This window comes from Stegostoma tigrinum, chromosome 12 (genome assembly GCF_030684315.1).
Source record: "Stegostoma tigrinum isolate sSteTig4 chromosome 12, sSteTig4.hap1, whole genome shotgun sequence".
NCBI classification, from domain to species: Eukaryota; Metazoa; Chordata; class Chondrichthyes; order Orectolobiformes; family Stegostomatidae; genus Stegostoma; species Stegostoma tigrinum.
In genome coordinates, this window is record NC_081365.1 from 1,627,352 (window position 1) to 1,648,677 (window position 21,326).

At 52.5% G+C, this 21,326-nt stretch overlaps 1 protein-coding gene across 2 annotated transcripts in view; it reads left to right on the forward strand.

The window, feature by feature from the left end:
* The first annotated feature begins 6,202 nt into the window (after positions 1 to 6,202).
* Positions 6,203 to 21,326, forward strand: part of trappc10 (trafficking protein particle complex subunit 10) — a 124,562-nt gene continuing 109,438 nt past the window's right edge. Inside the window, exon 1 of one of the 2 annotated variants that reach the window (XM_059650076.1) lies at positions 6,203 to 6,687. In XM_059650076.1, coding sequence (XP_059506059.1) covers positions 6,663 to 6,687 — 25 coding nt within the window. In that variant the 5' untranslated portion in view covers positions 6,203 to 6,662. The remainder of the gene's footprint in view (positions 6,688 to 21,326) is intronic. The other variant, XM_059650075.1, reaches the window with a different exon arrangement.

Here is a 21,326-nt window from a genome sequence, read left to right on the forward strand (position 1 = left end):
TATGAGGGTGGGAGATGGATGGGATGCAGTGCGTGTGTGAGGGTGGGGAGTTGAATGGGGTGCAGTGTGTGTGTGAGGGTGGGGAGTTGAATGGGGTGCAGTGTGTGTGTGAGGGTGGGGAGTTACATGGGGTGCAGTGTGTGTGTGAGGGTGGGGAGTCGGATGGGGTGCAGTGTGTGTGTGAGGGTGGGAGGTTGGATGGGGTACAGTGCGTGTGTGAGGGTGGGGAGTCGGATGGGGTGCAGTGTGTGTGTGAGGGTGGGGAGTTACATGGGGTGCAGAGCGTGTGTGAGGGTGGGGAGTTACATGGGGTGCAGTGTGTGTGTGAGGGTGGGGGGTTGCAGGGGGTGCAGCGTGTGTATGAAGGTGGGGAGTTGGATGGGGTGCAGTGTGTGTGTGAGGGTGGGGAGTTGGATGCTGTACAGTGTGTGTGTGAGGGTGGGGAGTTACATGCGGTGCAGTGCGTGTGTGAGGGTGGGGAGTTGAATGGGGTGCAGTGCTGTGTGAGGGTGGGGAGTTACATGGGGTGCAGTGCGTGTGTGAGGGTGGGGAGTTGCATGGGGTGCAGTGCTGTGTGAGGGTGGGGAGTTACATGGGGTGCAGTGCGTGTGTGAGGGTGGGGAGTTACATGGGGTGCAGTGCGTGTGTGAGGGTGGGGAGTTGAATGGGGTGCAGTGCTGTGTGAGGGTGGGGAGTTACATGGGGTGCAGTGCGTGTGTGAGGGTGGGAGTTGAATGGGGTGCAGTGCGTGTGTGATAGTGGGGAGTTGAATGGGGTGCAGTGCGTGTGTGATAGTGGGGAGTTGCATGGGGTGCAGTGCTGTGTGAGGGTGGGGAGTTACATGGGGTGCAGTGCGTGTGTGAGGGTGGGGAGTTGAATGGGGTGCAGTGCGTGTGTGAAAGTGGGGAGTTGCATGGGGTGCAGTGTGTGTGTGAGGGTGGGGTGTTGGACGGGGTGCAGTGTGTGTGTGAGGGTGGGGAGTTGGATGGCGTGCAGTGTGTGTGTGAGGGTGGGGAGTTACATGGGGTGCAGAGCGTGTGTGAGGGTGGGGAGTTACATGGGGTGCAGTGTGTGTGTGAGGGTGGGGTGTTGGACGGGGTGCAGTGTGTGTGTGAGGGTGGGGTGTTGGACGGGGTGCAGTGTGTGTGTGAGGGTGGGGAGTTGCATGGGGTGCAGTGTGTGTGTGAGGGTGGGGAGTTGGACGGGGTGCAGTGTGTGTGTGAGGGTGGGGAGTTGGTTGGGGTACAGTGTGTGTGTGAGTGTGGGGAGTTGGATGGGGTACAGTGCGTGTGTGAGGGTGGGGAGTTGGATGGGGTACAGTGCGTGTGTGAGTGTGGGGAGTTGCATGGGGTGCAGTGTGTGTGCGTGGTTGTGGGTTGGATGGGGTACAGTGTGTGTGGGTGGTTGTGAGGTTGAGAACATAGAACAACATTACAGCACAGTACAGGACCTTCAGCCCTCGATGTTGTGCCGACCTGTCGTACCAATCTCAAGCCCATCTAACCTACACTATTCCATGTATGTTCATATGCTTATCCAATGACGACTTAAATGTACCTAAAGTTGGCGAATCTACTACCGTTGCAGGCAAAGCGTTCCATTCCCTTACTACTCTCTGAGTAAAAAAACTACCTCTGACATCTGTCCTATATCTTTCACCCCTCAATTTAAAGCTATGCCCCCTTGTGCTCGCCGTTACCATCCTAGGAAAAAGGCTCTCCCTATCCACCCTATCTAACCCTCTGACTATTTTATATGTTTCAATTAAGTCACCTCTCAACCTTCTTCTCTCTAATGAAAACAGCCTCAAGTCCCTCAGCCTTTCCTCGTAAGACCTTCCCTGCATACCAGGCAACATACAAGTAAATCTCCTCTGCTCCCTTTCCAAAGCTTCCACATTCTTCTTATAATGCGGTGACCAGAACTGTACGCAATACTCCAAGTGTGGCCGCACCAGAGTTTTGTACAGCTGCAGCATAACCTCTTGGTTCCGGAACTCGATCCCTCTATCAACAAAGGCTAAAACACTGTATGCCTTCTTAACAGCCCTGTCAACCTGGGTGGCAACTTTCAAGGATCTGTGTACATGGACACCGAGATCTCTCTGCTCATCTACACTGCTAAGAATCTTACCATTATCCCTGTACTTTGCTTTCCGGTTACTCCTACCAAAGTGCAGTGTGTGAGGGTGGGGAGTTGGATGGGGTGCAGTGTGTGTGGGTGGTTGGGAGATTTGGATGGGGTGCAGTGTGTGTGGGTGGTTGGGAGATTTGGATGGGGTGCAGTGTGTGTGGGTGGTTGGGAGTTGAATGGGGAGCAGTGTGTGTGGGTGGTTGGAAGTTGGATGGGGTGCAGTGTGTGTCGGTGGTTGGGAGTTGGATGGGGTGCAGTGTGTGTGAGGGTGGGGTGTTCGATGGGGAGCAGTATGTGTGGGTGGTTGAGAGTTGGATGGGGTACTGTGTGTGTGGGTGGTTGGGAGATTTGGATGGGGTGCAGTGTGTGTGGATGGTTGGGAGTTGGATGGGATGCAGTGTGTGTGGGTGGTTGGGAGATTTGGATGGGGTGCAGTGTGTGTGGGTGGTTGGGAATTGGATGGGGTGCAGTGTATGAGGGTGGGGAGTTGGATGGGGTGCAGTGCATAGAACATAGAACATAGAACAGTACAGCACAGAACAGGCCCTTCAGCCCACAATGTTGTGCCGACCATTGATCCTCATGTATGCACCCTCAAATTTCTGTGACCATATACATGTCCAGCAGTCTCTTAAATGACCCCAATGACCTTGCTTCCACAACTGCTGCTGGCAACGCATTCCATGCTCTCACAACTCTCTGCGTAAAGAACCTGCCTCTGACATCCCCTCTATACTTTCCACCAACCAGCTTAAAACTATGACCCCTCGTGCTAGCCATTTCTGCCCTGGAAATGTGGCATGTGGGTGGTTGGGAGATTTGGATGGGGTGCAGTGTGTGTGAGGGTGGGGTGTTCGATGGGGAGCAGTGTGTGTCGGAGAATGGGGATGGTGCACTGGTTTTACTAACTTATAGTTGCTGTCTCTCTCTGCGCAGGCTGTATATGGAATGGTTCAGTGCAGAGCAGACACTAACCTGCAACATTGTGTGTCAGGATGTGCTGCACACTGTGGAAGATGCCTCTGGAAGCTCTGAACAGAGAGAATGAAGTTGAGGTTCCATATTGCTTCAGCTCTAGGTGACTACCGGACTCTGACAAATTGCATCACTTCCTTCTATTGGCTTGGGTCTCAGGTACTCAGAGGCACAGTGTCTGAAACATCCTGTACACCTCCTGTCTCTATATGCAATTGACTATCAATAAAGAGAGCGTGACCCAATCCCTGACCATTGCAGGTCATCAAATTGGACAAGGCAGCAAGACGGGCTAATTATTGGGTAAGTGATCAACGGAGAGCAGAAGGAAGGACAGATTCATGGGATGTCGGTGTCACTGGCTGGCCAGCGTATATTGCCTGTCCTTATTCGTCCCGTTGAGGTGGTGGTGAGCAGCCTTCTTGAACTGCTGCAGTCTGACCAATTCAGTGAGGTGCTTGACTTTGGTATTGTCCAGATCTTGTTGCATGTGAACATGGACTGCTACAGTGCTTGAGAAGCCAGGACTGCTACAGTGTTGAGAAGCCATGAATGATGCTGAACATTGTGCAGTCATTGGCGAACATCACTACTTCTGAATCCATGACGGATTCATCCATTGATGAAGCAGCTGTAGATGGTTGGGCCAAGGACACTACCCTGAGGAATTCCTGCAGAGATGTCCTCGAGCTGAAATAACTGACTTTCAACAACCACAACCATCTTCTGATGTGTCAGGGATGACTCCAACCACCAGAGAGTTTGCCCCCCATTAATCCCAGTTTTGCTACATTTCGTTGATGCCACACTAGGTCGAATGCAGCCTTGATGTCAAGGGCTGTCACTCCTACCTCACGTCTGGGATTCAGCTCTTTTGCCCATGTTCGAACCAAAGCTGTAATAAGATCAGGAACTGAGTGACTCTGGTGGAAACTGGGCATCACTGAGAAGGTTATACCTACTGCTGATGACACCTTCCTTCATTTTACTGATGATTGAGTAGAGTGATGCGGCAGTATCTGGCTGGTTCGGGCTTGTCCTGCTTTTTGTGTACAGGACATCCATGGGCAATATTCCACATTGTCGGATTGATACTAGTGTTATAACTGTACTGGAACAGCTTGGCTAGTGAAGCAAGCTCTGGAGCACAAATCTTCAGTATTATTGCTGCAATGTTATCAGGGCACGTAGCCTTTGCGTATTCAATGTGCCAAAAGTTTCTTGACATCACATGGAGTGAATCAAATTGACTGAAGACTGTGATGCTGGGAACCTGTGGAGCCAGCCTAGGTGGATCATCTGCTGGGCACTTCTGGCAGAAGGTACATGCAAATGCTTCAGCCCTATCTCTTGCACATTAAGTGCTGGGCTCTTTCAACATTGAGGATGGGGATAATTGTGGAGCCCCTTCATCCAATAGGTTTTTTAGTTGTCTACCACCATCCACAACTGGATGTGGCAGGACTCGAAACCTTAGATCTGATTCACTTAGCTCTGTCTATCACTTGCTGCTTAAGGTGTTTGACATATTGACACCTCACCTTCAGGTGTGCCTGGTGCTGCTCCTGGCATGCCCTCTTGCACTCTCCATTGAAACAGGGTTGATCCCCTGGCTTGATGGTAATGGCTGAGTGGGAGATATGCTGAGCCATGAGGTTACGGATTGTGCTGGAGTACAATCCTGCTGCTGTTGATGGCCCACAGCACCTCATGGATGCCCAGTCTTGATGCACAACATGATGGAGGTTATTCTCAATGTGAAGGTGGGACTTTGTCTCCACAAGGACTGTGCGATGGTCACTCTTACCGATACTGTCATGGACAGATACAACTGCAGCTGGCAGATTGGTGAGGATGAGGTCAAGTATGTTTTTCTCTCTTGTTGGTTCCCTCACCACCTTCTGCAGACCCAGTCTAGCAGCTACGACCTTGAGGAGCTGAACAGTCCAATGGGTGATATCAATGATGGAGGGCATTCTCAGTGGAAGAAGTTAACTCTGGAAAGTGTAATGTACAGGATGAGCTAACTTTGGCCATCAGAGAAACAAAAGGTATCAGAGATAATGGGAACTGCAGATGCTGGAGATTCCAAGATAATAAAATGTGAGGCTGGATGAACACAGCAGGCCAAGCAGCATCTCAGGAGCACAAAAGCTGACGTTTCGGGCCTAGACCCTTCATCAGAGAGGGGGATGGGGAGAGGGAACTGGAATAAATAGGCAGAGAGGGGGAGGCGGACCGAAGATGGAGAGTAAAGAAGATAGACGGAGAGAGTATAGGTGGGGAGGTAGGGAGGGGATAGGTCAGTCCAGGGAAGACGGACAGGTCAAGGAGGTGGGATGAGGTTAGTAGGTAGATGGGGGTGTGGCTTGGGGTGGGAGGAAGGGATGGGTGAGAGGAAGAACAGGTTAGGGAGGCAGAGACAGGCTGGGCTGGTTTTGGGATGTAGTGGGGAGAGGGGAAGAGCTGGGCTGGTTGTGTGGTTCCACTCCCCCTCCCATTCTTTAGATGACATGTCCATCATGGGCCTCCTGCACTGCCACAATGATGCCACCCGAAGGTTGCAGGAACAGCAACTCATATTCCACTTGGGAACCCTGCAGCCATATGGTATCAATGTGGACTTCACCAGTTTCAAAATCTCCCCTTCCCCTACTGCATCCCTCAACCAGCCCAGTTCGTCCCCTCCCCCCACTGCACCACACAACCAGCCCAGCTCTTCCCCCCCACCCACTACATCCCAAAACCAGTCCAACCTGTCTCTGCCTCCCTAACCGGTTCTTCCTCTCACCCATCCCTTCCTCCCACCCCAAGCCGCACCCCCCGCTACCTACTAACCTCATCCCACCTCCTTGACCTGTCCGTCTTCCCTGGACTGACCTATCCCCTCCCTACCTCCCCACTTATACTCTCCACTCCACCTATCTTCTTTTCTCTCCATCTTCGGTCCGCCTCCCCCTCTCTCCCTATTTATTCCAGTTCCCTCTCCCCATCCCCCTCTCTGATGAAGGGTCTAGGCCTGAAACGTCAGCTTTTGTGCTCCTGAGATGCTGCTTGGCCTGCTGTGTTCATCCAGCCTCACACTTTGTTATCAGAGAAACAGAAGGGATTGTTGCAGAGTGGAGCTGAACATTTCAGTCAGAGGATGACTGAGGAGCTGTCAATGAAGTGATTGATGAAGCCGTATGGGAAAGCAGCAGAAGGAGGCCATTCAGCCCGTCGAGTATGCTGTGCAATTCAATGAGCCATTGGCTGAAGTAATAATCCTGATGTCCAGTCCATTCCCTATGAGCCAACATTCGGCCAATCCCAGGGTGGACCATATGGCGTGAGGCAGGCCCTGACGACCATCTGCAACAACTATCGCCCCGCAGCAACCTCGGGGGTCACCATGGTAACACACGGGCTCGGGGTCACTGGGTTCACCGCGGGGACAGCTCGGGGTCACTGCGGCCCCTTTAACTGTTACCATCACAGGCGTCACAGTGACGACAGGTTGACCCGGAAACGGAAGTGAGGATCCGGCGGATGGCGGAGAGACTGCGGCCGGGAGGATGGAGAACCGTCCCTTAGCAACCTGTGAGTGTGAGGGGCAGACCATAATAACCAGTGACACCCAGATCCTGGGGTTTAGACCTCCAGAATAATGTATCATTACTATTCATATCAGTAAACATCCCGGGGGAGGGACAGGTCTGTCCCTGTATAACACTGGGGTACAGTACCGGTGGGGGACAGGTCTGTGTCTGTGTAACACTGGGGTACAGTACCAGTGGGGACAGGTCTGTCCCTGTATAACACTGGGGTACAGTACCGGTGGGGGACAGGTCTGTCCCTGTATAACACTGGGGTACAGTACCGGTGGGGGACGGGTCTGTCCCTGTATAACACTGGGGTACAGTACCAGTGGGGACAGGTCTGTCGCTGTATAACACTGGGGTACAGTACCAGTGGGGACAGGTCTGTCACTGTATAACACTGGGGTACAGTACTGGTGGGGACAGGTCTGTCACTGTATAACACTGGGGTACAGTACCAGTGGGGACAGGTCTGTCACTGTATAACACTGGGGTACAGTACCAGTGGGGACAGGTCTGTCTCTGTATAACACTGGGGTACAGTACCGGTGGGGACAGGTCTGTCGCTGTATAACACTGGGGTACAGTACCAGTGGGGACAGGTCTGTCACTGTATAACACTGGGGTACAGTACTGGTGGGGACAGGTCTGTCACTGTATAACACTGGGGTACAGTACCGGTGGGGGACAGGTCTGTCCCTGTATAACACTGGGGTACAGTACTGGTGGGGGACGGGTCTGTCACTGTATAACACTGGGGTACAGTACCAGTGGGGACAGGTCTGTCACTGTATAACACTGGGGTACAGTACCAGTGGGGACAGGTCTGTCACTGTATAACACTGGGGTACAGTACTGGTGGGGACAGGTCTGTCACTGTATAACACTGGGGTACAGTACCGGTGGGGGACGGGTCTGTCACTGTATAACACTGGGGTACAGTACCAGTGGGGACGGGTCTGTCACTGTATAACACTGGGGTACAGTACTGGTGGGGACAGGTCTGTCACTGTATAACACTGGGGTACAGTACCGGTGGGGGACAGGTCTGTCCCTGTATAACACTGGGGTACAGTACCAGTGGGGACGGGTCTGTCACTGTATAACACTGGGGTACAGTACCAGTGGGGACGGGTCTGTCACTGTATAACACTGGGGTACAGTACCGGTGGGGACAGGTCTGTCACTGTATAACACTGGGGTACAGTACCGGTGGGGGACAGGTCTGTCCCTGTATAACACTGGGGTACAGTACCAGTGGGGACAGGTCTGTCACTGTATAACACTGGGGTACAGTACCAGTGGGGACAGGTCTATCACTGTATAACACTGGGGTACAGTACTGGTGGGGACAGGTCTGTCACTGTATAACACTGGGGTACAGTACTGGTGGGGACAGGTCTGTCACTGTGTAACACTGGGGTACAGTACCAGTGGGGACAGGTCTGTCACTGTATAACACTGGGGTACAGTACCAGTGGGGGACAGGTCTGTCACTGTATAACACTGGGGTACAGTACCAGTGGGGACAGGTCTGTCCCTGTATAACACTGGGGTACAGTACTGGTGGGGACAGGTCTGTCACTGTATAACACTGGGGTACAGTACTGGTGGGGACAGGTCTGTCCCTGTATAACACTGGGGTACAGTACTGGTGGGGACAGGTCTGTCCCTGTATAACACTGGGGTACAGTACCAGTGGGGACAGGTCTGTCCCTGTATAACACTGGGGTACAGTACTGGTGGGGACAGGTCTGTCACTGTATAACACTGGGGTACAGTACCAGTGGGGACAGGTCTGTCACTGTATAACACTGGGGTACAGTACCGGAGGGGGGACAGGTCTGTCACTGTATAACACTGTGGTACAGTACCAGTGGGGACAGGTCTGTCCCTGTATAACACTGGGGTACAGTACCAGTGGGGACAGGTCTGTCACTGTATAACACTGGGGTACAGTACAGGTGGGGACAGGTCTGTCCCTGTATAACACTGGGGTACAGTACTGGTGGGGACAGGTCTGTCCCTGTATAACACTGGGGTACAGTATCAGTGGGGGACAGGTCTGTCCCTGTATAACACTGGGGTACAGTACCGGTGGGGGACAGGTCTGTCAGTGTATAACACTGGGGTACAGTACCAGTGGGGACAGGTCTGTCACTGTATAACACTGGGGTACAGTACCGGTGGGGACAGGTCTGTCACTGTATAACACTGGGGTACAGTACAGGTGGGGACAGGTCTGTCACTGTATAACACTGGGGTACAGTACCAGTGGGGACAGGTCTGTCCCTGTATAACACTGGGATACAGTACTGGTGGGGGGACAGGTCTGTCACTGTATAACACTGGGGTACAGTACTGGTGGGGGACAGGTCTGTCACTGTGTAACACTGGGGTACAGTACCAGTGGGGACAGGTCTGTCACTGTATAACACTGGGGTACAGTACAGGTGGGGACAGGTCTGTCACTGTATAACACTGGGGTACAGTACCAGTGGGGACAGGTCTGTCCCTGTATAACACTGGGATACAGTACTGGTGGGGGGACAGGTCTGTCACTGTATAACACTGGGGTACAGTACTGGTGGGGGACAGGTCTGTCACTGTGTAACACTGGGGTACAGTACCAGTGGGGGACAGGTCTGTCACTGTATCACACTGGGGTACAGTACCGGTAGGGACAGGTCTGTCACTGTATCACACTGGGGTACAGTACCGGTGGGGGACAGGTCTGTCTCTGTATAACACTGGGGTACAGTACTGGTGGGGGACAGGTCTGTCACTGTGTAACACTGGGGTACAGTACCAGTGGGGGACAGGTCTGTCACTGTGTAACACTGGGGTACAGTACCAGTGGGGGACAGGTCTGTCCCTGTATAACACTGGGGTACAGTACCGGTGGGGGACAGGTCTGTCAGTGTATAACACTGGGGTACAGTACCAGTGGGGACAGGTCTGTCACTGTATAACACTGGGGTACAGTACCGGTGGGGACAGGTCTGTCACTGTATAACACTGGGGTACAGTACAGGTGGGGACAGGTCTGTCCCTGTATAACACTGGGGTACAGTACTGGTGGGGACAGGTCTGTCCCTGTATAACACTGGGGTACAGTATCAGTGGGGGACAGGTCTGTCCCTGTATAACACTGGGGTACAGTACCGGTGGGGGACAGGTCTGTCAGTGTATAACACTGGGGTACAGTACCAGTGGGGACAGGTCTGTCACTGTATAACACTGGGGTACAGTACAGGTGGGGACAGGTCTGTCCCTGTATAACACTGGGGTACAGTACTGGTGGGGACAGGTCTGTCACTGTATAACACTGGGGTACAGTACCAGTGGGGACAGGTCTGTCCCTGTATAACACTGGGATACAGTACTGGTGGGGGGACAGGTCTGTCACTGTATAACACTGGGGTACAGTACTGGTGGGGGACAGGTCTGTCACTGTGTAACACTGGGGTACAGTACCAGTGGGGACAGGTCTGTCACTGTATAACACTGGGGTACAGTACAGGTGGGGACAGGTCTGTCACTGTATAACACTGGGGTACAGTACCAGTGGGGACAGGTCTGTCCCTGTATAACACTGGGATACAGTACTGGTGGGGGGACAGGTCTGTCACTGTATAACACTGGGGTACAGTACTGGTGGGGGACAGGTCTGTCACTGTGTAACACTGGGGTACAGTACCAGTGGGGACAGGTCTGTCACTGTATAACACTGGGGTACAGTACAGGTGGGGACAGGTCTGTCACTGTATAACACTGGGGTACAGTACCAGTGGGGACAGGTCTGTCCCTGTATAACACTGGGATACAGTACTGGTGGGGGGACAGGTCTGTCACTGTATAACACTGGGGTACAGTACTGGTGGGGGACAGGTCTGTCACTGTGTAACACTGGGGTACAGTACCAGTGGGGGACAGGTCTGTCACTGTATCACACTGGGGTACAGTACCGGTAGGGACAGGTCTGTCACTGTATCACACTGGGGTACAGTACCGGTGGGGGACAGGTCTGTCTCTGTATAACACTGGGGTACAGTACTGGTGGGGGACAGGTCTGTCACTGTGTAACACTGGGGTACAGTACCAGTGGGGGACAGGTCTGTCACTGTGTAACACTGGGGTACAGTACCAGTGGGGGACAGGTCTGTCCCTGTATGACACTGGGGTACAGTACCGGTAGGGACAGGTCTGTCACTGTATAACACTGGGGTACAGTACCGGTGGGGACAGGTCTGTCACTGTGTAACACTGGGGTACAGTACCGGTGGGGGACAGGTCTGTCACTGTGTAACACTGGGGTACAGTACCAGTGGGGGACAGGTCTGTCACTGTATCACACTGGGGTACAGTACCGGTAGGGACAGGTCTGTCACTGTATCACACTGGGGTACAGTACCGGTAGGGACAGGTCTGTCACTGTATAACACTGGGGTACAGTACCAGTGGGGACTGTCTGTCACTGTATCACACTGGGGTACAGTACCGGTGGGGGACAGGTCTGTCCCTGTATGACACTGGGGTACAGTACCAGTGGGGACAGGTCTGTCACTGTATAACACTGGGGTACAGTACCAGTGGGGACAGGTCTGTCACTGTATAACACTGGGGTACAGTACCAGTGGGGACTGTCTGTCACTGTATCACACTGGGGTACAGTACCGGTGGGGGACAGGTCTGTCCCTGTATGACACTGGGGTACAGTACCAGTGGGGACTGTCTGTCACTGTATCACACTGGGGTACAGTACCGGTGGGGGGACAGGTCTGTCACTGTATAACACTGGGGTACAGTACCGGTGGGGGACAGGTCTGTCACTGTATCACACTGGGGTACAGTACCGGTGGGGACAGGTCTGTCACTGTATAACACGGGTACAGTACCGATGGGGGACAGGTCTGTCACTGTATAACACTGGGGTACAGTACCGGTGGGGGACAGGTCTGTCACTGTATCACACTGGGGTACAGTACCGGTGGGGACAGGTCTGTCACTGTGTAACACTGGGGTACAGTACGGTGGGGACAGGTCTGTCACTGAATAACACTGGGGTACAGTACCAGTGGGGACAGGTCTGTCCCTGTATGACACTGGGGTACAGTACCAGTGGGGGACAGGTCTGTCCCTGTATGACACTGGGGTACAGTACCAGTGGGGACTGTCTGTCACTGTATCACACTGGGGTACAGTACCGGTGGGGACAGGTCTGTCACTGTGTAACACTGGGGTACAGTACCAGTGGGGACTGTCTGTCTCTGTATAACACTGGGGTACAGTATCAGTGGGGACAGGTCTGTCACTGTATATCACTGGGGTACAGTACCAGTGGGGACAGGTCTGTCACTGTATAACACTGGGGTACAGTACCAGTGGGGACAGGTCTGTCACTGTGTAACACTGGGGTACAGTACCAGTGGGGACTGTCTGTCACTGTATAACACTGGGGTACAGTATCAGTGGGGACAGGTCTGTCACTGTATAACACTGGGGTACAGTATCAGTGGGGGACAGGTCTGTCCCTGTATGACACTGGGGTACAGTACCAGTGGGGACTGTCTGTCACTGTATCACACTGGGGTACAGTACCGGTGGGGACAGGTCTGTCACTGTGTAACACTGGGGTACAGTACCAGTGGGGACAGGTCTGTCCCTGTATGACACTGGGGTACAGTACCAGTGGGGGACAGGTCTGTCCCTGTATGACACTGGGGTACAGTACCAGTGGGGACTGTCTGTCACTGTATCACACTGGGGTACAGTACCGGTGGGGACAGGTCTGTCACTGTGTAACACTGGGGTACAGTACCAGTGGGGACTGTCTGTCACTGTATAACACTGGGGTACAGTACCAGTGGGGACAGGTCTGTCACTGTATAACACTGGGGTACAGTACCAGTGGGGACAGGTCTGTCACTGTGTAACACTGGGGTACAGTACCAGTGGGGACTGTCTGTCACTGTATAACACTGGGGTACAGTATCAGTGGGGACAGGTCTGTCACTGTATATCACTGGGGTACAGTATCAGTGGGGACAGGTCTGTCACTGTATATCACTGGGGTACAGTACAGGTGGGGACAGGTCTGTCACTGTATAACACTGGGGTACAGTACAGGTGGGGACAGGTCTGTCACTGTATAACACTGGGGTACAGTACCAGTGGGGACAGGTCTGTCACTGTATAACACTGGGGTACAGTACCAGTGGGGACAGGTCTGTCCCTGTATAACACTGGGGTACAGTATCAGTGGGGGACAGGTCTGTCCCTGTATAACACTGGGGTACAGTACCAGTGGGGACTGTCTGTCACTGTATAACACTGGGGTACAGTACCAGTGGGGACAGGTCTGTCCCTGTATAACACTGGGGTACAGTACCAGTGGGGACAGGTCTGTCACTGTATAACACTGGGGTACAGTACCTGTGGGGACAGGTCTGTCACTGTATAACACTGGGGTACAGTACCAGTGGGGACAGGTCTGTCACTGTATCACACTGGGGTACAGTATCAGTAGGGACAGGTCTGTCACTGTATAACACTGGGGTACAGTACCAGTGGGGACAGGTCTGTCACTGTATAACACTGGGGTACAGTATCAGTGGGGACAGGTCTGTCACTGTATCACACTGGGGTACAGTATCAGTGGGGACAGGTCTGTCCCTGTATAACACTGGGGTACAGTACCAGTGGGGACAGGTCTGTCACTGTATCACACTGGGGTACAGTACCAGTGGGGACAGGTCTGTCACTGTATAACATTGGGGTACAGTACCAGTGGGGACAGGTCTGTCCCTGTATAACACTGGGGTACAGTACCAGTGGGGACAGGTCTGTCACTGTATCACACTGGGGTACAGTACCAGTGGGGACAGGTCTGTCACTGTATAACATTGGGGTACAGTACCGGTGGGGACAGGTCTGTCACTGTATAACACTGGGGTACAGTACCAGTGGGGACAGGTCTGTCCCTGTATAACACTGGGGTACAGTACCAGTGGGGACAGGTCTGTCCCTGTATAACACTGGGGTACAGTACCAGTGGGGACAGGTCTGTCCCTGTATAACACTGGGGTACAGTACCAGTGGGGACAGGTCTGTCACTGTATAACACTGTTGTACAGTACCGGTAGGGACAGGTCTGTCACTGTATAACACTGGGGTACAGTACCAGTGGGGACAGGTCTGTCACTGTATAACACTGGGGTACAGTACCAGTGGGGTACGGGTCTGTCACTGTATAACAGTGGGGTACAGTACCAGTGGGGACAGGTCTGTCACTGTATAACACTGGGGTACAGTACAGGTGGGGACGGGTCCGTCACTGTATAACACTGGGGTACAGTACCAGTGGGGTACGGGTCTGTGTCTGTGTAACACTGGGGTACAGTACCAGTGGGGACAGGTCTGTCACTGTATAACACTGGGGTACAGTACCAGTGGGGACAGGTCTGTCACTGTATAACACTGGGGTACAGTACCAGTGGGGACAGGTCTGTCACTGTATAACACTGGGGTACAGTACCGGTGGGGGGACAGGTCTGTCACTGTATAACACTGGGGTACAGTACCGGTGGGGGGGACAGGTCTGTCACTGTATAACACTGGGGTACAGTACCAGTGGGGTACGGGTCTGTGTCTGTGTAACACTGGGCTGCAGTACCGGTGGGGTACGGGTCTGTGTCTGTGTAACACTGGGCTGCAGTACCAGTGGGGACAGGTCTGTCACTGTATAACACTGGGATACAGTACTGGTGGGGGACAGATCTGTCACTGTATAACACTGGGGTACAGTACTGACGGGGACAGGTCTGTCACTGTATAACGCTGGGATACAGTACTGACGGGGACAGGTCTGTCACTGTATAACGCTGGGATACAGTACTGACGGGGACAGGTCTGTCACTGTATAACGCTGGGGTACAGTACTGACGGGGACAGGTCTGTCACTGTATAACACTGGGGTACAGTACTGACAGGGACAGGGCTGTCACTGTATAACACGGGTACAGTACTGACGGGGACAGGGCTGTCTCTGTATAACACTGGGGTACAGTACTGACGGGGACAGGGCTGTCTCTGTATAACACTGGGGTACAGTACTGACGGGGACAGGGCTGTCTGTATAACACTGGGGTACAGTACCAGTGGTGAACAGGTCTGTCACTGTATAACACTGGGGTACAGTACCAGTGGTGAACAGGTCTGTTACTCTGCAACACTGGGGTACAGTACCAGTGGTGAACAGGTCTGTCACTGTATAACACTGGGGTACAGTACTGTTGGGGACAGGTCTGTCTCTGTATAACACTGGGGTACAGTACCAGTGGTGAACAGGTCTGTCACTGCATAACACTGGGGTACAGTACAGGTGGGGACATGTCTGTCACTGTATAACACTGGGGTACAGTACCGGTGGGGACGAGTCTGTCACTGTATAACACTGGGGTACAGTACTGTTGGGGACAGGTCTGTCTCTGTATAACACTGGGGTACAGTACCAGTGGTGAACAGGTCTGTCACTGTATAACACTGGGGTACAGTACCAGTGGTGAACAGGTCTGTCACTGTATAACACTGGGGTACAATATCGGTGGGGACAGGTCTGTCTCTGTATAACACTGGGGTACAGTATTGTTGGGGACAGGTCTGTCTGTATAACACTGGGGTACAGTACCGGTGGGGACGGATTTGTCTCTGTATAGCCCTGGGGTACAATATCGGTGGGGACAGGTCTGTCACTGTATAACACTGGGGTACAGTACCAGTGGGGACAGGTCTGTCACTGTATAACACTGGGGTACAGTACCAGTGGGGACAGGTCTGTCACTGTATAACACTGGGGTACAGTACCAGTGGGGACAGGTCTGTCACTGTATAACACTGGGGTACAGTACCAGTGGGGACAGGTCTGTCACTGTATAACACTGGGGTACAGTACCAGTGGGGGACAGGTCTGTCGCTGTGTAACACTGGGGTACAGTATCAGTGGGGACAGGTCTGTCACTGTATATCACTGGGGTACAGTATCAGTGGGGACAGGTCTGTCACTGTATATCACTGGGGTACAGTACAGGTGGGGACAGGTCTGTCACTGTATAACACTGGGGTACAGTACCAGTGGGGACAGGTCTGTCCCTGTATAACACTGGGGTACAGTATCAGTGGGGGACAGGTCTGTCCCTGTATAACACTGGGGTACAGTACCAGTGGGGACTGTCTGTCACTGTATAACACTGGGGTACAGTACCAGTGGGGACAGGTCTGTCCCTGTATAACACTGGGGTACAGTACCAGTGGGGACAGGTCTGTCACTGTATAACACTGGGGTACAGTACCTGTGGGGACAGGTCTGTCACTGTATAACACTGGGGTACAGTACCAGTGGGGACAGGTCTGTCACTGTATCACACTGGGGTACAGTATCAGTAGGGACAGGTCTGTCACTGTATAACACTGGGGTACAGTACCAGTGCGGACAGGTCTGTCCCTGTATAACACTGTTGTACAGTACCAGTGGGGACAGGTCTGTCCCTGTATAACACTGTTGTACAGTACCAGTGGGGACAGGTCTGTCACTGTATAACACTGTTGTACAGTACCGGTAGGGACAGGTCTGTCACTGTATAACACTGGGGTACAGTACCAGTGGGGACAGGTCTGTCACTGTATAACACTGGGGTACAGTATCAGTGGGGACAGGTCTGTCACTGTATAACACTGGGGTACAGTACCAGTGGGGACAGGTCTGTCGCTGTATAACATTGGGGTACAGTACCAGTGGGGACAGGTCTGTCACTGTATAACACTGGGGTACAGTACCAGTGGGGACAGGTCTGTCCCTGTATAACACTGTTGTACAGTACCAGTGGGGACAGGTCTGTCACTGTATAACACTGTTGTACAGTACCGGTAGGGACAGGTCTGTCGCTGTATAACACTGGGGTACAGTACCAGTGGGGACAGGTCTGTCACTGTATAACACTGGGGTACAGTACCAGTGGGGTACGGGTCTGTGTCTGTGTAACAGTGGGGTACAGTAACAGTGGGGACAGGTCTGTCACTGTATAACAGTGGGGTACAGTACCAGTGGGGACAGGTCTGTCACTGTATAACACTGGGGTACAGTACAGGTGGGGACGGGTCCGTCACTGTATAACACTGGGGTACAGTACCAGTGGGGTACGGGTCTGTGTCTGTGTCACACTGGGGTACAGTACCAGTGGGGACAGGTCTGTCACTGTATAACACTGGGGTACAGTACCAGTGGGGACAGGTCTGTCACTGTATAACACTGGGGTACAGTACCAGTGGGGACAGGTCTGTCACTGTATAACACTGGGGTACAGTACCAGTGGGGACAGGTCTGTCACTGTATAACACTGGGGTACAGTACCAGTGGGGACAGGTCTGTCACTGTATAACACTGGGGTACAGTACCGGTGGGGGGACAGGTCTGTCACTGTATAACACTGGGGTACAGTACCAGTGGGGGGGACAGGTCTGTCACTGTATAACACTGGGGTACAGTACCAGTGGGGTACGGGTCTGTGTCTGTGTAACACTGGGCTGCAGTACCGGTGGGGGACAGGTCTGTCACTGTATAACACTGGGATACAGTACTGGTGGGGGACAGATCTGTCACTGTATAACACTGGGGTACAGTACTGACGGGGACAGGTCTGTCACTGTATAACGCTGGGATACAGTACTGACGGGGACAGGTCTGTCACTGTATAACGCTGGGATACAGTACTGACGGGGACAGGGCTGTCACTGTATAACGCTGGGGTACAGTACTGACGGGGACAGGTCCGTCACTGTATAACACTGGGGTACAGTACTGACAGGGACAGGGCTGTCACTGTATAACACGGGTACAGTACTGACGGGGACAGGGCTGTCTCTGTATAACACTGGGGTACAGTACTGACGGGGACAGGGCTGTCTCTGTATAACACTGGGGTACAGTACTGACGGGGACAGGGCTGTCTCTGTATAACACTGGGGTACAGTACCAGTGGTGAACAGGTCTGTCACTGTATAACACTGGGGTACAGTACCAGTGGTGAACAGGTCTGTTACTCTGCAACACTGGGGTACAGTACCAGTGGTGAACAGGTCTGTCACTGTATAACACTGGGGTACAGTACTGTTGGGGACAGGTCTGTCTCTGTATAACACTGGGGTACAGTACCAGTGGTGAACAGGTCTGTCACTGCATAACACTGGGGTACAGTACAGGTGGGGACATGTCTGTCACTGTATAACACTGGGGTACAGTACCGGTGGGGACGAGTCTGTCACTGTATAACACTGGGGTACAGTACTGTTGGGGACAGGTCTGTCTCTGTATAACACTGGGGTACAGTACCAGTGGTGAACAGGTCTGTCACTGTATAACACTGGGGTACAGTACCAGTGGTGAACAGGTCTGTCACTGTATAACACTGGGGTACAATATCGGTGGGGACAGGTCTGTCTCTGTATAACACTGGGTACAGTATTGTTGGGGACAGGTCTGTCTGTATAACACTGGGGTACAGTACCGGTGGGGACGGATTTGTCTCTGTATAGCCCTGGGGTACAATATCGGTGGGGACAGGTCTGTCACTGTATAACACTGGGGTACAGTACCAGTGGGGACGGATTTGTCTCTGTATAGCACTGGGGTACAATATCGGTGGGGACAGGTCTGTCACTGTATAACACTGGGGTACAGTACCGGTGGGGACGGGGTCTGTCACTGTATAACACTGGGGTACAGTACTGTTGGGGACGGGGTCTGTGTCTGTATAAAACTGGGGTACAGTACCGGTAGGGACGGGTCTGTCTCTGTATAACATTGGGGTACAGTACTGGCGGGGGAAGGGTCTGTCACTGTCTCGCACTGGGGTACAGTACCGGTAGGGACAGGTTTGTCTCTGTATAACACTGGGGTACAGTACCGGTGGGTATAGTTCTGCCAGTATTGGACGTTGATAAGTTTCTGTACACATCTGCCTCTCTACTCTGTGCTTGGCTTTTAGCTTTGTTTATTTTTGTCTCATTGTTGTCTTGTTGTTCTGTGCAGTGTGGAAGAGAGGGAGTTTATCACTACATGTCCATAATTCACTTCTGAATTGCTACTTACCGTTGAACTCTTTAATCCTGCCGAGATTCACTGATGCTCGTTCACACGAATTTTCTTTGACTTTGCTGTTCTTTCTCCCCCATATTGAACTGGCATCATTTTCGCTGTACAATGTGTTGCTCTTGGCAACAGCCCCATGTTCTACTTGATTTGTGATGTCATTCCTTGGTCGGGCCATTCATACCATCGAGCCGATCCTGTCAGTCTGTTGTCTCCAAGTCATCCGTCATCACTGTCTGCACTTCCACTCTTTTGTCTTCTCCATTGCCTGATTCACTTTACACCTGCTCCCAGCTTCTGTCAGGTCAGTTGTGTCTGATCTTAATCTACCCACTGCACCCTCCTCGAGAGCATGGTGACGTGCGTTGCCTCCCCACCACCAGTCCTGTCTTCTCCCAAGGGCAGTGCCTCTCCTGTTCTCTCATGTATTTGTTTTGTATTCAATAAACGAGTGCTAGTGACTCTCAGCAAGCCTGACAGCATCTGAGAGTAAGTAGCGCCAATGTTTTGAGTCCAGTGACCCTTCTTCAGAACTTTTTCACCTTCCTGTGGTTCTATTGTCAGTTTTAATTTTAAGGTTTTGCCTCTTGCTCTGAATATCGAATTCCTCATGGTTCCCTATCTCTCTGTGCAAAATAGGATACAGGCTATACCGTTTCAGACCGAGATAGGAAGCATTCCTTCACTTGGAATGTAGCCATCGTGTGGAATTCTCTACCACAGAAGACTGTGGAGACAAAATCATCGACCAAGTATATTCAAGAATTAGCAACGTAATTGTTAGATCTGAAAGACATCAAGATGTGTTGGGAGAAAGCAGTAATGTGGCCATGAGATGAAGAAAAACAGTTTTTTTTTTTAACCATTTCATAGGATGAGGACATCACTGGTTAGGGCAGAGATAATGGGAACTGCAGATGCTGGAGAATTCCAAGATAATAAAATGTGAGGCTGGATGAACACAGCAGGCCAAGCAGCATCTCAGGAGCACAAAAGCTGACGTTTCGGGCCTAGACCCTTCACCAGAGAGGGGGATGGGGAGAGGGAACTGGAATAAATAGGGAGAGAGGGGGAGGCGGACCGAAGATGGAGAGTAAAGAAGATAGGTAGGGAGGGGATAGGTCAGTCCAGGGAAGACGGACAGGTCAAGGAGGTGGGGTGAGGTTAGTAGGTAGATGGGGGTGCGGCTTGGGGTGGGAGGAAGGGATGGGTGAGAGGAAGAACTGGTTAGGGAGGCAGAGACAGGTTGGACTGGTTTTGGGATGCAGTGGGTGGGGGGGAAGAGCTGGGCTGGTTTAGGAATGCAGTAGGGGAAGGGGAGATTTTGAAACTGGTGAAGTCCACATTGATACCATTAGGCTGCAGCGTTCCCAGGCGGAATATGAGTTGCTGTTCCTGCAACCTTCGGGTGGCATCATTGTGGCACTGCAGGAGGCCCATGATGGACATGCCATCTAAAGAATGGGAGGGGGAGTGGAAATGGTTTGCGACTGGGAGGTGCAGTTGTTTGTTGCGAACTGAGCGGAGGTGTTCTGCAAAGCGGTCCCCAAGCCTCCGCTTGGTTTCCCCAATGTAGAGGAAGCCACACCGGGTACAGTGGATGCAGTATACCACATTGGCAGATGTGCAGGTGAACCTCTGCTTAATGTGGAATGTCATCTTGGGGCCTGGGATAGGGGTGAGGGAGGAGGTGTGGGGGCAAGTGTAGCATTTCCTGCGGTTGCAGGGGAAGGTGCCGGGTGTGGTGGGGTTGGAGGGCAGTGTGGAGCGAACAAGGGAGTCACAGAGAGAGTGGTCTCTCCGGAAAGCAGACAGGGGTGGGGATGGAAAAATGTCTGGTTAGGGCAGCATTTATTTCCCATCCCCAACTGCCCAAAGGATGGTTAAGTGTCAGCCACATTGCTGTGGGTCTGGTGTCATCTGTAGGCCAGACAACCTAAGGCAATTTCCTTCCTTGAAAGGCATTATTGAACCAGATCGGCTTTTCTGACAATCAACAATGGATTCATGGGCATCATTAGATTCTTAATTCAGATTTTTATTGATTTTTAAATTCTACCATCTACTGTCGTCTGTGGATTAACAGTCCAGTTCTAATACCACTAGGCCATCACCTCCCCATGATCGTATTGAATGGTTCAAAGGGCTGAACAGCCTACTCCTGCTCCTAGTTTCTATTTGTTTAGATTTTTTCCCACCCCACCCTTGTCTGCCTTCCAGACAGACCTCTCCCTCCGCGACTCCCTTGTCTGCTCCACACTACCTCCAACCCCACCACACCCAGCACTTACCCCTGCAACAGCAGGAAGTGCTACACCTACCCCCACACCTCCTCCCTTGCCCCAAGATGACTTTCCACATCAAGCAGACGTTCACCTGCACATCCGCCAATGTGGTATACTGCATCCGCTGTACACTGTGTGGCTACCTCTACATTGGGGAAACCAAGCAGAGGCTTGGGGACTGCTTTGCAGAACACCTCCGCTCTGTTCGTG